The sequence below is a fragment of the Pan troglodytes genome, chromosome 14, assembly GCF_028858775.2.
Source record: "Pan troglodytes isolate AG18354 chromosome 14, NHGRI_mPanTro3-v2.0_pri, whole genome shotgun sequence".
Classification (NCBI taxonomy): domain Eukaryota; kingdom Metazoa; phylum Chordata; class Mammalia; order Primates; family Hominidae; genus Pan; species Pan troglodytes.
The window spans coordinates 84,337,154-84,352,993 of NC_072412.2; the positions used below are offsets into that span (position 1 = coordinate 84,337,154).

At 40.4% G+C, this 15,840-nt stretch overlaps 1 protein-coding gene and 1 long non-coding RNA gene across 9 annotated transcripts in view; one reads left to right on the top strand and one right to left on the bottom strand.

Moving 5' to 3' along the window:
• The window catches only part of OBI1 (ORC ubiquitin ligase 1), a 44,183-nt gene extending 41,640 nt beyond the window's left edge, over positions 1-2,543 (bottom strand). Inside the window, exon 1 of one of the 8 annotated variants that reach the window (XM_063792244.1) lies at positions 2,447-2,543. In XM_063792244.1, the coding sequence (XP_063648314.1) occupies positions 2,447-2,506 (60 nt within the window). In that variant the 5' untranslated portion in view covers positions 2,507-2,543. The other 7 variants (XM_001142259.7, XM_063792247.1, XM_003314183.6 and 4 more) reach the window with 7 other exon arrangements.
• Positions 2,544-7,206: 4,663 nt separating this feature from the next.
• On the top strand, positions 7,207-12,674 carry LOC107968069 (uncharacterized). The gene is made up of 3 exons (XR_001708951.3): positions 7,207-7,346; positions 8,251-8,452; positions 10,748-12,674. It is a non-coding gene; the product is annotated as an uncharacterized LOC107968069 (long non-coding RNA).
• Positions 12,675-15,840: the final 3,166 nt, after the last annotated feature.

A 15,840-nucleotide genomic window follows, 5' to 3' on the forward strand; every position in this document is an offset into this window, starting at 1 on the left:
GGGGGGGGGGCGGGGGGGAGGCGGGGAGGAGCCTGTTTAAAAATCCTTAATTAATTAATTTTCTTTAATTTTTAAATTTTTTCTTTTTTTTTTTTTTGAGACAAAGTCTCACTCTTGTTGCCCAGGCTGGAGTGCAATGGCGCGATCTCAGCTCACTACAACCTCCGCCTCCCAGGTTCAAGCAATTCTCCTGCCTCAACTGGGATTACAGGCGCCTGCCACCACACCCAGCAAATTTTGTATTTTTAGTAGCGATGGGGTTTCACCATATTGGCCATGCTGGTCTCAAACTCCTGACCTCAGGCGATCTGCCCGCCTCGGCCTCCCAAAGTGCTGGGATTACAGGCGTGAGCCACCGCGCCTGGCTTAACCTTTTTGAACCTGTTTCCTTATCTGTAACAGTAGAAATATGGTAATAACATCAACTCCCCATCCTTTCTGTTTTCAGAAGATTAAATGAAGCATGTGCAAAGTTTAGCATAAAGTCTGGCACATAAGATTAAGACAAAAGTCTTAATCTTTTTATCTTTATTATCTGATTTTTATTTCAGAATAAAGTTAACCAATACAGGAAAAAAAAAAACACTAAAAATGCCTGATGTCATGGATGAACTTAGGTGAGGGTTTTACGAAGTAATCTGAAGACAAATGGTAATAATGATAGAGGTTCAACTATGAAGACTCAAAGTCTTAGTATTCTGAAGACACAAATGATAGTATAGAGGTTCAACCACAGACTCTAAGCTTTAGTATTCTTATTTTAAAAATGGAAAAACCAGCCCTATCTTAAAGCATTGGTGTGAAGAGTAAACAAAATAATATATGCATACAAAAGCACTCTGTAGTCTGCAAATCACTATATTCTATGAGGTATCACTCTCGTTAAATACAAAAAGTATAGGTTTGGTAAATCAAACAGAACAGTCAATACAATTGCAAAAGACAGCCTATAACTAATGGAAACTATATATAATGTGTACAAAATACTTCCCAAGAATATTTTTATCAGCCTTTAAAGCCAGTGTTGGAGGAAATTAACTCAGAATTTAACACATATTTCCAGGAACTTTATGTCAGGAGCCAAATGTAGACTGTGGCAAATAGAAACATCGCTTCTTCCCTCCCCCTAGCCGTGCAGGCAGTAAGTAATAGCAAATGCCAGCTCAAACACCATCCTCGATGACGCCATCCTTGATCTCTCCAAATTGATCAAGCCATCCCCAACCCATGATCTCCCAGCACATTTGCTATTTCATTGGCATTTCATTCTGACTGCTATCCAGAATTATCAGTTGCTTCCAATGCTGACTTTCTTCTACTTTTTGAATCCAGTAAATTCACACAGAACTTCAAACACCCCAGGCAGATCGTATTGGCCGGCACTCAAATGCTTGCTCTAGAAGTTTGTATTTCTCAAATCTGAGTCTACGGCTCAGTCTGCGCTGGGGGGTAAACACACACCCTGACACACCACAGACATAAAAATAATTCAGGGTGGAAAAAAGTTGGTGGTTTATCTTTCCCCTTCTTTATCTATTCGGTAAAGAAATGCTCTTTAAAACACCGAAAGTGAGGCACAAATGGAAATGAAAGAGGAGAGGAATGCATTAGAATATTCAAAGCTCCGTTTCTAATTCAGAACCACTTTCCCTACCTTGTTTCACAAACACACTAGGCACCTCTTGCATCACAAAGAGAGAGTATTCTATCTCCTGACTGACCCATTCTTGGAGTTAAAGGCCACACCTCTTATTCTAATACCCTCCAGGAGCACTTACTATTTACTTTTCAAATTAGGAATTCAGAGCAAAGGTCATCCTCAAGGCCAGGATAAAGGCAAAAGGTCTTGGAAATGGAAAAGACTCAATACACAGCACCGTAGGCCCCAGAGGATGAACACTAGTTACAGAGGACTAAGAAGCCCGAGGTGAGGCTCCCAGGAAATGTGTTTTAATGGGCTTCACTACACGCCAGGCGAGGCTGCAGAGGGAAGTTAAATATCCCTGCGATGCGTTTCTGATGGGGCCTCCTTCGAGGCCGGTGTCTTGCCAGTGTGAGGCCGCGGGCGGTGGCAGGGCCGTCTCGCCGCCCTCCCGGCAGACCACGGGCCGCTGTCACCCTCCTCCGAAAGGCGCCCAGATGAATCCATTAATCACGGTGCGCTACCCCCATCTCCCAGGACGCGGCCTCCCATCAAGAACGCGGGTCAGCGTTTTCTCCCATCTCGGCGCCTCACGCCCCTTCCCCGCCCCCGCACGAGACCGCCCTCGGCCCCGGCGAGCGACTTATCCAACCCCGTTTTGTAGCTGTGCCCACAATCACCCATTACCTTCCCCAAGCAAATGTGGCACGTGATGGGCAGAGTGAGCGACAATGTAACATTCTGCACGGTCTGAGCCATGGCAGCGTTCAGAATCCCGCCAACACGGAAGTCCCGCCGACCTACCGCTACTCTTCGCCAAGACTGGGCACGCGCGGGCCGGCTACGGCGCCCCGGTAGGGCCATAACCCGCCCAGGAGAGAAAACGAAAACGCGCTTTCGAAACGCGCGATCTCCAAGGCGTTTTCCTTTCATTAAAAAAAAAAAGAAAAGAAAAGAAGAAAGAAAGAAAGAAAGAAAGAAAGAAAGAAAGAAAGAAAGAAAGAAAGAAAGAGAGAGAGAGAGAGAGAGAGAGAGAAAGAAAGAAAGAAAGAAAGAAAGAAAGAAAGAAAGAAAGAAAAGAAAAAAATCACTGATTAGGGAGCTGCAAGATTCCTGCGAATGTGTAGGAAGGTAGTTTACTACAAGTATCGAGGATCTTGGAAAATCTAAAGGAAAGCGGAATAGTGGAGACAGAAGAGGAAGATACGGAAAGGCGATTTTTTAAATCCCCAAATTGTTTTCGGGGATTGGATGGGGTGAAGGATGGAGAGTTTTTCGCCTAATTATTAAACCCCACACATCCGCCAACACAGCGTAATCAAAACATAGAGAAAAGACATTATCTACACGTTTCAATTTTTTTCAAAACAGCTTTCCACCTCTGTCAGTTCTCTTTCCACTCAATATAATGTGCTTCCAGAGGGCACAATAATTCACTTAAGAAAACAGTGATTGTCTCCTTATCTGTGTCCGAGACGATCCTGATACATTTAATCGCAGCTTTCCCTGAAAATACATTTTTACTGTGGGCTTCTCTGGGTTTTCCACCAAAAGGAGATTTAACGTTTTAACGTCTTCATTTCAGGTGCATGGTTGCATATGAAATGTACCGCTGTGTTGTTGAACCCCAAGGGAGAATTTGTGAGGTTATAAGTTGCGTTTCCTACCAACAAAAAAGAAAAAAACCTAAAAGTTCCTAAATTTATCTTAAATGCAGTATAACAAATTTGGAATTTATCTGCAACTTACTTGAAGCGAGGAAGAGCTGATGTGATAAATTACGCTAACGAGTAAAATCTGTGAGTTGAGAGATTTAAAGACAAGACCATCGGGACAACTTTTACTAATCTTTGTGAAAAAGACGCAGTATGACTTCAAGAAGCAGCCTCATGGTTAAGAGAAAGGGGTTCTGGACCTGGGCTGCTTCAGCGGAAATCCCTGCCCCCAACAACTTCCTACCTAAACGGTAGCTCCATGGCTTCTGGCAACTTTTGTTTTGTTTTTTGAGACAGGGTCTAGCTCTGTCACCACTAGGTGCCAACACAGCGACCTCCCAGGCTCAAGCGATCCCATCCGCCTGCCTCAGCCAGCCTCCCGAGTAGCTGGGATTACAGTCATGCGCCACCATGCTTGGCTAATTTTTGTATTTTTAGTAAAGACGGAGTTTCACCCTGTTGGCCAGGCTGGTCTCCAACTCCTGACCTCAAGTGATCCGCCTGCCTCGAGGGTCGGGGAGTGGTTTCCCCATGTTGCCCAGGCTGGTCTTGAGCTCCTGGGCTCAATGGATCCCCCCTCCTTGACCTACCAACAGTGCTGGGATTACAGCCGTGAGCACTATTCTGCACTCTACTTCTGTGAGATCAACTTTATTAGATTGTACATGTGAGATCATGTGGTAATTGTCTTTCTGTGTCTGGCTTGTTTCACTCAACACAACGTCCTCCAGGTTCAACCATGCTGTTGCAAATGACAGGATTTTATTATTTTTTATGGCTCAATAGTATTCTATTGTAAAGACATTTCTTTTCAAAACATTTCCCATTACTTAATGGGGCAAGTTCATTTCCTTGTAAATCATCTTGTTGATGGGTGTCAATATGTAGTCACAAAGATAATTTTAAAAATCATATCCTGCATTTTAAGTAAACTATTAAAATTTAGACTATCTCTAACATCTCTTTCCACATTTCATACCATTGTCACAGCTTCTCAGTGTTTCAGTGCACAGTCCATACAGCCATTTCTGTGCTGATGACATTGTATTATAGTTGGTGATGTGTTTGTCCCCACAACAGGCTATGTTTCTTGAGGTCAGGGATTGCATCCAATTTATCTAATGTCTGTAATAGGTTACTGTTCCACAAATAGTAATATTCTCATTTGCTACAGCCTACCTTTATAATAAACCCAGGCTGTTTTATTTTAAACAATTTCTTTACTTGTTTTTAATCTCAAAATGGAAGATTCTATTGCTTTTTGAGAATTATAAAAATAACACATGCTCATTTTAAGAAAAACAAGCCATTAAAAAGTATATAAAATAAGTAAAAGTTCCTCCATATTTCTGCCTCACCTCTGTATCCAGTGTAGAAATCACTATTAACATTCTAGAACATATCCTTAAAACATACTAATTCATCTATTACTGTATACATAAGCACAAACAAGGTCATAGCATAACATACCTGCTTTATTCACTTAATGTTTTATGAATCAATACACATATGCCCTCACACATGCACACACATATCCAAATAATATTGTTAGCAATATAGATTGATTAGGACTCTTCCTCAGTCCAGATGAATGCCAGGCTAGTTCCCAGGCTTTGCTTTTAATAATGCAAGTGGCTTAAGGTCAGGAATTATCTCTTCTCTGCTCTGTGAAGGACATTTCCCATTTTTTGACAATTCATGTTCTAAATAGATGTCGTTTGGCCCAAATCACTAAATGATCCTACCATTACCCTAATAGGAAAACAAAAATTACGTAGTTCACTGCTGCTTAATTTTGATCACCACATCTTGGTAGCTTTTTGAGCAGCCCTGTGATCTGATGAGTTCTATTACATTTGACATCTGGAATGGGCTAAAGCTGTCCTACATCCTTAGAATTATAAACATTTAGAGCTAAAATGGCTCTTAGGGGTTGTTATGCAGGCCTTTCCTTTCACAAATGAGGAAATCAAGGCCTACATAAGGTAAATCAACAGATAACAGTAGAATTGGGGCTAAATCCTAGATCACACTTGCTGGACTCTCTGAGAATGTTGGCCCAATGCCTTTGTGTAAGTGCAAGATGTATTATTATTAATAAAGTGTCTCAGTAATAAAAAGTCAGTCATAATTGAATTTCTTTGCTAAGAAAACCATCAAATAGCTATGGAACACCTTTTACCCCATGTTTAAATCAGATTCATTTTGATGATAAATTATTTAAAAGCAAGTTTAAAAAAATATAAAATCTTAAGTGCTATTAAAAATTGATTAGGAATGCATTATTCTTTCATTGACCCAGTTTGGATTGTTTTTTAATTTTTTTGGTCAAAGCTAATAAATTTGAGTAGATGTTTCAGACAGGCATTTTGTAATCATTTGGTCATCAGTCAATTAATCACAACTTCATAAATATTGATTTCAGCTTACATTATTTTTCATTCCTGAAAGACTTTTTTTTGTTTGTTTTAAATTTGTACACCCCACCTGGATTGTGGTTAACACTGAGGAAACTCATAAAGATACATTAAAAATTAATCAGGGGTGCTGGCCCAGTAGCATGAATGTCAGATATGGTACCGTCCTCTCACAGGCTGGGAATTCTGAACTAAGGTGTCTCAAGATGTTGGCATGAAAGATACTTGTTAGTGCAGCAGAAAACTTGGGTTTCTCTTAAACAGTGGGTTTCGGTTTTGGTTTTGATTTTTTAGAATAGATTGACACATGTTGTCTGCTTTCACTGTAAAACTCCTAGAAGTTAGCAGTCATTCATTTAATGTATTTTTATTAAAAGCATTAAGGCACAACTAACTCAGACAAAGCTCCATCTCATGGAGCTTACATTTTAGTGGGAAAAGTTATGTGGCACTGTTTTGGAACTAACTCTAGCCTCTTGAGTAGCAGTTGAGATTTTAATACTGAACCCGCACATCAACTTTGTATGTAATCACAGTATAGTAATTGCAAAATAAATAAATAAATAAAATTAGTTATTTATTTGTTCAATACACCAATATTTTAAACTTCTTTCATGTGCCAGACACTGGTGTAAGAGTAGGTATACAAATGTGAATCAAACAAACAAGATCCTTGCCTTCATTTATTCATTCAACAAATATTTTATTTACTACCAATGATGTACCAGCCACTGTACTATTAATGAACCACTTTATAAATGGAACAACTGAGCCCAACTCTTCTATTCAATCATGAAATGCCCATTTGTATAGTAATTTCTCTCTGGATGCTCTTATTTCTCTCTTGTTTAGCCTCTGGCCATTGTGACACAGCAAGTTATAATTTTAAATATTTTTAAATGTTGCAAATTGGGTGATTGTTTTAAATTAGGTCATTTGAAAAAGAATATTTTAGTTCTACCTAAGGCTAAGTGGTGCTTCACAAATGTTTGTTGAGTGCTGGAGAATAAATGAAGGAAATATCACTTCTAGGAATATTGTAACAGGAACCACCAAGGCGGAGAGGTTGTGGGGCAAACTAGCAGAATAGGGAACCCAGCTCTGAGATACTGACTGCTTTTGTCTCTTAAGTTGCCCATCAGAGCATATTCATTTTCTTCCTACCTTATTTTATGTGTGAACAGAAATTCCAAGGTGCCGCTCCGCCATAGGAACCCAAAGTCAGTCCCCTTTTAATAAAACTAATGTTTTCATTCTATTTACTGAAGCTCTACAAATAATTGCATTCTCTCTGAGGGTACCACTCCCACAAAGGCATGCTAAACTTGACCATGGAGTTCTCAAGTTGCTTTTCCTGAAAATAGGGCTCAACACCTCTTTTATGCACTCAATGCTACCAGTCATTGTGACGCAGACCAAGGTTCTTGATCTCACAGCCGAGGAAATTGAGGTTGCGGAAACACACGCACACACACAGTGAGACTGGAGCAGGAGTTCAATAGGCAAAAGGAAATAACAGCTTTCTGTCACAGAGAAGGGTCCCAAGCGGGTTGCCAAGTCGTGGTAAAAAAGGTTAGGGTTTTTATAAATGGGCTAGTGAGGAGTGGGGGGGTGGGGAACTTATCTTCCTAAGGCCCAAAGATTTAGTTGGGGCCAGGTGTGCTGTCTGCATAGAGCAGAGATTTCTATCAGTTCTCACCCCATTCACTCCGTTCCTTGATTATGTAGGCAGACTCTTTTCTTTTTTTTTTTTTTTGAGACGGAGTCTAGCTGTGTCGCCCAGGCTGGAGTGCAATGGCTCAATCTCGGCTCACTGCAACCTCCGCCTCCCGGGTTCAAGCAATTCTCCCACATCAACCTCCCTAGTAGCTGAGATTACAGGCGCGCGCCATCATGCCCGGCTTTTTTGTGTGTGTTTTTGTAGAGACGGGGTTTCACCATGTTGGCCAGGCTGGTCTCGCACTCCTGACCTCAGGTGATCTGCCTGCCTCAGCCTCCCAAAGTGCTGGGATTACAGGCGTGAGCCACGGCGGCCGGCCGTAGGCAAACTCTTCGTCTGTGCTGCTTTGTTTTGCTTATCTAGGAGTGAGGGTTTCTGTGTCTGTTCCCAGACATCTTCTTGCAGCTGCAGGTATCGCCCCCACCTCATCCCAGAGTCCGCTTTTAGCTTCCCTATCTTAGTGTGCCTAAAGGGAAAGGAATGTGCTTATTAAGGCCCACTGTTTTTACTGGGGCCCATTGTATGAGTGTGAAGTTTGGTGATTACCCAGGAGACTCTCCGACTCTTGTGCCCAACCTGTTTATCTGTGTTTTTACAGCCTGCTCTTTCAGGCTGTTCTTTGTTAGAAGAAAAGTGATTTCTTTGAACTGCATGAGGTTAGAAAATTTCTTAGCTGCTTTTTGTTAGAAGGACAGTTTTCTGCCGGGGACTCTCTTTACCCTGTCTACCTAATAATTTCTTTCTGTCTCCTATAAGTATTTCCTGCCTCAGGAATGGAATCACTAACTGCCTTTCGGGGAATTGGGCGACGACTTCTGGCTACTTCCTGCTGGAGAGGGGCGTGGTATGGGAACAGCAGCTAGGGCTCATCCTGGGGTTGATTTAAGGGTCCCTGGTAGAAAAGCCGTTTTATTTTTGGCCTCATTTGCAGCACCATTTAAAGCTTGATGGTTTCCAGGTGAGAAGAGATAAACTTTGCAAGGAGGTTTAGAATATAGGGTTTAAATATGAGCATTAAGACTACCGTTATTAGTGGAGGCACTATAGGCCATAACCATGACAACAGAGTTTTCTACCTGTGAGCCATTTAGATGGGTTGTGGGTTGTGCTGTTGTAAGTGGGTGTATGGGGCTTGTCTTTGTTAAGCTTTCTTGGTTTTACTTCCACCCCCGCCCCCACCCCCCGCGCAAAAAAAAAAAAAAAAAAGTAAACTTTGGGTTATAGGTTACCCAGCAGGATGGATAGGATAATTGCCCAGAACTAGAACATTGTTCTGGATTTTTACTTTACCCGTCCCTTTCTGTTTCCTTTGAGCCACAGCTGAAGATTGGTGGTTGGCTTATAGGAATAAACTTGGTTAGTTTAAAATGTAGGCAAGAATTTAAAAATGACTAATGAGACTAGAAGTTAATGACAGATGTATGATAAGTTTTGTTTGTTTGTTTGTTTGTTTTTTTGCGACGGAGTCTCTCTCTGTCCCCCAGGCTGGAGTGCAGTGGCGAGATCTCGGCTCACTGCAAGCTCCGCCTCCCAGGTTCACGCCATTCTCCTGCCTCAGCCTCCCGAGTAGCTGTGACTACAGGCATCCGCCACCACACCCGGCTAATTTTTTGTATTTTTAGTAGAGACGAGGTTTCACTGTGTTAGCCAGGATGGTCTCGATCTGCTGACCTCGTGATCCGCCCGTCTCGGCCTCCCAAAGTGCTGGGATTACAGGCGTGAGCCACCGCGCCCGGCCGATAAGTTTTAAAACATAATTTATGGCCAGGCACGGTGGCTCACGCCTGTAATCCCAGCACTTTGGGAGGCGGAGGCCGGCGGATCGCGAGGTCAGGAGATAGAGACCATCCTGGCTAACACGGTGAAACCCCGTCTCTACTAAAAACACGAAAAAATTAGCTGGGCGTGGTGGCGGGCCACCATGTAGTCCCAGCTACTCGGGAGGCTGAGGCAGGAGAATGGCGTGAACCCGGGAGGCGGAGCTTGCGGTGAGCCGAGATGTGCCACTGCACTCCAGCCTAGGCAACAGAGTGAGACTCCATCTCAAACAAACAAACAACAACAACAAAAATAATAATTTCTCCCTCTCCAGTCATCATTTTTGTTAAAAACAACTTATGATAGGACTGAGCTGTTTGCAAAATAAACTTTAGTCTTATACTTGGCCTGATTATTTGCATAAAGTGCAGCAAGAATAATTACCTCTATACAGGCCTTTTTGATTGACTTTGATGGAACTCTGTTCCACAAGGAATCTTAGATAGGATTTTTAAAACCAAGCCCAGACATGGGTTTGTACCTTTAAATACACGTGAGTTGGGTAAACTTTCTTCCTGATGTTCCAGAAGCATGGGGTTTTTGGCCTATTAGAAAGTGACATTCTTTACTTACCACAGGTCAGGAACCCCCCTGTACAGAGACTGTGTAGACAAGTATGAAGTCAGTTTTTTAAAGAGGCTTTTATTGGCTTTGCAAGTCAAGCTTGCTTCACACCCTTCCAGTCAAAGCTTTGGTAAAACAACCAGTTTTTCCCATTGTGTTTTGTTGCAAAAGAGAATGGATTCTTGTTGCACTTATGCAAACAACTATATTGTTGTAATTTAAGAATACTTATAATTAGTTTCCAAATGTTAGAGGAACTAGGCAGAGAGAAACAAACATGCTTTAAATCTTGTTTATGGGAGTATAACTTGTTTAGTTGTTGAAAACTTTTAAGACAGTTTCCTTGACTTTGAAAAACAAAATAAGGATTAGCAGTGTTCCAAGCATAAATTAAGAATATTGCCTTAGTTTTCTATTAGTTTAGTCCATTTTGTTAACTCTTGTTCTGCTTGATATTCATAAACATTTTAGGTTTTTAATGAGTCCTGTACATTTTTCTGTTATTAGAAACCTGCATTTATTATTAGAATTATTAGAGCACCTGTTAAGGTTTCACAGCTTGATTATAAACCGTATTCTGAAGAGAATTAAAACAAGACAACAATTGTCTGTAAATGACAAAAATGTCCAGTTTGGATACAGTCAGAAACACAATTGACAAAGAAATTTGGTTATTTTTGTGGTTGACAATAACACAACATAACAACCTTAACTGTGACTGATAGCACATATTTAGACATTAGACATCCCATACAGTTTTGGAACACATGCTAATATTATTCCCTAAATATAACCTGAAGAGTATTAGACATTATTTTGGCAATTCCATGTACCTAAACATGTTAAATAATTCTGTTTACTTTTCTTCCAGATGCTCCAGGGGCCCTCTGCAGCACCCGAAAGCTAAGGGATTAGGAAAGACAAGCTTGAGACTAAAGTTTGATTTGGGAAACCTGTTAAATATGTTTAGAATTTAAAACACTTGATATTATGAAATAGAATTTTAGATTACCATAAGTTATTTGTTTTGCCAAAATAATGAGTCAAAAATTTGAAACAGCAAAAACCATCCATCAGTCTTTTGTATTACATGAAAATCCTGTTCAAGAGAGAAAGTTAAATTTCACCTTTGCATTAGTTTGCTGTTAATGTTAACCCTAATTTTTAATGAAACCTTACAGACAATCCTATTTAATCTTAACAAGTTTGACTATGAAGTGAGATTTTCACAGACCTTTTATAACTCTCTGCAAGTTTTGCTAAAGAGCAGATTGTCATCTTAAGAAAACCTTGGGCCAGGTGCGGCAGCTGATGCCTGTAATCCCAGCACTTTGGGAGGCCAAGGTGGCCAGATCACGAGGTCAGGAGTTCGAGGCCAGCCTAACCAACATTGAGACATTCTGTCTCTACTAAAAACACAAAAAATTAGCCAGGCGTAGTGGCGTGTGCCTGTAATCCCAGCTACTAAGGAGGCTGAGTCAGGAGCATCACTTGAACCCAGGAGGCGGAGGTTGCAGTGAGCCGACATCAGACCATTGCACTCCAGCCTGGGTGACAGAGCAAGACTCTGTCTCAAAGAAAGAAAGAAAGAAAGAAAGAAAGAAAGAAAGAAAGAAAAAACCAACAACCTTGTTGTGCTTTTATTTTAGTGTTTAATTTACAGAGAAAAAACATATAATACCCTTTTGAATTTAGTTAATATGTTCACACACAGAGTTTCTTTTGCAAGATTTTTACAATCTTTTCATAATTTGCTTAAACTCTTCACTTTATTTTATTTAATTTAAGACAATCCTTTATTTCTAGGCAAAATGTACATTTCCACGCCTTTTTATATTCTTTAAATAAAAACACCTTTTACTGGTTTTTACACACCTCGCATGTAGATTTATATTCAGTAGTTTCAATTACATGTCATAATGGTAACTCTTAGCAATTTTCAACTTTAATGTAAAACCCAGTAGGTTGTTTTAATTATGTGCTAGATGTGGATAAAGTTTGACTTCTTTTAGCATAGTTAGGGGCATGGTTGCTTCCATATGTTCCCAGGCCTTACCAATTGTGAAGCAAGCAAGTTGACAGTTTTTAAAGGCTAAAGAAGTAGTTTACAACCTCAAAACATTTAGCAAACCTGTAGTATCTGACCTGCCTAATTTAGACCACATTTTTACACCTTGAAGACATTTGTATTTTACCAATAATTTCTAAAACTATTTTTATTTTTAAAGATTAAAGTTACGTGAACTGAAAGGTACCACAGCTTTTACTTTTCCCTTAAAAATATTTGATTTAAGCACTTACGTTCTTAGCCCAATTAATTAGAGCTCTTTTTAAATAGACATTACACTCATAGCACATATATAACCACACAGACCAACAGAAGAAGATCCAGTTCTTATAAGATTTTTTATTTGCTAATTTCTCAATTGGATTATTGGCCTCCTGGTGAGACCCTTTAAGAAAAGAGCTAGGAATACAATTTCCAGGGCCTAGCAGACAAACATACCCAGAAGACAAAGACAGATTTTGAGAGGTCCTTATTCACCTCTAATTCCAGGGGTTCCATGAAGAAACCAGATTTTTTCCAAAATGGGATTTGTGGTGTCTTTTCTGTTTTCCCAAGGAGTCCTAGGCCACCAGAAGTCATTCTATGGCCTTTCATGCATGTACCAAGAGTGGCAAGCAACAGTGGAAAAAGTAATTCGGTTGACAGAAAAAAACCTTTTCCAGAAAAACAAGATTTATGAAGAGAAAAACATAAAGGCCTTTTAAATATACCCATTAAAAAGAAAAGCCTTACCAAGGACTCCCATATCCTTGCTATCTGCCTAAGTGATTTCTTCTTAACTCTTATATCACAACCCCCAATGTGAAAGTATCTGAAGATAGTATTTAGATAGTAATTAAAGATAAATGAGGTCATAAGGGTGAGGACCTCATCTTATAGGACTGTGGCCTTCTAAGAAGAGGAAGAGAGATCAGAGCTCTCTTACTCCCCACCATGTCAGGATGTAGGAGAAAAGCAGAAGAGGGCTGTCTACAAGCCAAGGAGAGAGCCCTCAGCAAAATCCAAGCATATTGTCACTCTGAAAAGACTTCCAGGCTCCAGGACTGTGAGAAAATAAGTTTCTGTTGATTAAGCCATCCAGTCTATGGTATTTTGTTATGGCAGGCTCAACCAAGACACTTTTTTCCTTATTTATGTCTTTTTCTTACTTATTTATACTTTTTTCTATTTATGATTTTTATTTATGCTTTTCTGATTTTCTTAAACTTAAAAATTACTTTCATAACCACAAGTTTTAACAGTAAAAAAAAATCAACCTTAAAAGGATCATCATTATACTATATTTTACTAAATATGTGACCTATGTTATCTTTATAGTGAGAACAATTCAAGGAAAATCCACATGAAAACCAAATTTCAATTCAATTTTATGGAAATATATTGAGGACCTGCTGGGTCTAGCCAAAGACCTAACAAGTGAGTGCTATACTTAACGGCCTCACACAAATCTCATACCTGTCTTTCAACAGTTATAACACATACCATTTCTGTCCTTCATGAACTTAAATGGTGACTTGCAGAATTGTTTTTGGTCTCCCTAGAGTGTTCCTTGAGATTAATGTAGCTGTGAAAAATTTATAATAGTGGTCACCAAAATCTGCTTCTCCTCCCCTTCCTGGAAGACAGTTATATTTACAGTCCTATTGAAGTTGTCTTGATCATGGTGCTTTCTTTGGCCAATGAAATATGAGTAGAAGTAATAGAGATAGGTGTCTTCCACATTCAAACTTTAGAAGTATGTGTCTACTTCCTCATGCCACTTTTTCTTTTGCTGTGAGTACTGGAAGTACGTCAGTAGAGGCTTCTCTGTAAGCCTGGCTCCTACAGTGAAGGCAGCATAGAGAAGAAACTCAAGCCACATGCAACAGGCTTGAAACATAAGTTAGAAATAAATCTTTACTGTTATAAGCCACTGACATTTTGGGGTGACTTTTTTCAATAGCTACAAATGCTAGCTCATCCTTCCAATACAACAGCCCTGCCCTCTAAGTGCTCATGTTCTGTGAGACCATATATGTGTCTCTGTCTATGTATACAGTACAGGCTAGCCCTTTCTTGGAAAAATATGTGCTGAACACAGATAAACCACATAGATTTTATTTCAGGGGGATCTTGCTACCCCACTTGTTGGGAGAATTGTCAGCAGACACTCTTCAACCTTCATCCCCTTCAGGGTTGGCCTCAACTACAGAGAACTATCTCAATCAAGGTCATATTCTTCTGGGGGTGGCTCTCACCTGGAGACTAATGGAGGCAGGGATATAAAGGCTCGGCTATTTGGAGACAATGCAAGACAACTGTAATGGGTGACTTTAGCTGTAGAGCTCCCTGTGGGATCTGATGAAGTGTTGATGGGTCTGCATCCCAGCTTGACTTCTTTCTGTTCCCTACCCTACTTCCCTCTCCTACCCTTTCACTGGTATTGGTCACAAGGGCACTTCCTGACAAACCTCCTGCATGTTCAACTCTGTCTCAGAATCAGCTTCCCAGAGAACCCGACCTGCAACAATGTACCTTGATCTTGGTTTCTGGTACTTAGGATATGCATGTGTGTGCATGCATGTGCTCATGTGTGCATTAATGGACACGTATGTTTAATTATCTGTGCATCTAATCCTGGCTTCATGGATATCTCCATAATTATTCTATAAAGAAACAACTGGGTTTAAGAAACAACAATAGGAAAGAAGAAAGGAAAGGAAGAAAGGAGGGAGAGAAGAAGAAAGGAGGGAAGGAGAGAGCAAGAAAGAAAGAGAGAGAATGAGAAAGAGAGAGATTGAAAGAGAATTGAGAGACATTTCCAGCCCAAATTTCACTTCTTTGTCCTTGTCCCAAATTCTACATGGATGTATTTGACACTGGGCTTTTACCTCCCATTTCTCCTGGTTTTCACTGGAATATCCTACTTATCTTTATGCTTTCTCTCTCTGACCCCACATTAGGACAACCTAAACACATTTTACTGTAAGGGTATTGACTACACATTCGATTCTCAGCAGTCTCAGCATTAACTACCCTGGGAATCCAGGAGGTAGAAGGTTACCTTGGCACCACACCTTACCTACCTGTATGACAGAAGGCAAGTCATCGCACCTCTGTGGGCCTCAGTACTCTCAGCTGCATGTCAAGGAGATTGGGCAAAACAACCTCCAAAAGTTTTTTCAGGTCTTAAAAGAAGCCTAAAACATTGAATCTAATTGCTAAATCTAATTAGAGCATAAAAACAGCTACCAAATATAGAAGTTCCTCTTATAGTTCTAGGGAGGGTATAAGTGGCTGAGGAATTCCAAGGGACCAGTGGGACACCCAAGAGCTTTGGGACATGGATGGAAGCATCAGAAGAACACTGTAAATGGTGCCATCATTCTTCACAGTTGGCATTATGTTGGTAAACTCAGCTTGCTTCAGATTTGACTCTCAGCTTTGAAAGTCCAGAAACTGCAATATATCAGTTCAGTCAATACTTACCAGGTTCACTTTAATCAAACTGACCACCACAGATACATAAAGAATAATGCAAATACATGAATTTACAAAGAAGGAAACCTCTTTCTGGTGACTTGCATCTTTAATTTAGCAGCCGTTACTTTACAGCAAAGGAAAATGGAGAGTCTGGAGGTTATGCTGTTTCTGGGGTGCGAGAATTCTATAGAGTTAGGACCAAGGAGACTTCTCCTCTCTGATCTTTGCAATCAGTAGCTCTCTCTGTTGGAGTGGGTTGGGCACACACCTACTGAAAATAGGCTTTTGTGCCTCAGGGTCTTCCCACTTTCCCCCTTTGGTTACCCGTTTGTTCTTGAAATAGGTCATTATTACTGATCAGCTGCAGCCCCTCTATTCCTGTGGGCCTCAGAGACTATCTTCTTCTAGAAGGTATGTTAGAGATGCAAGTTTGT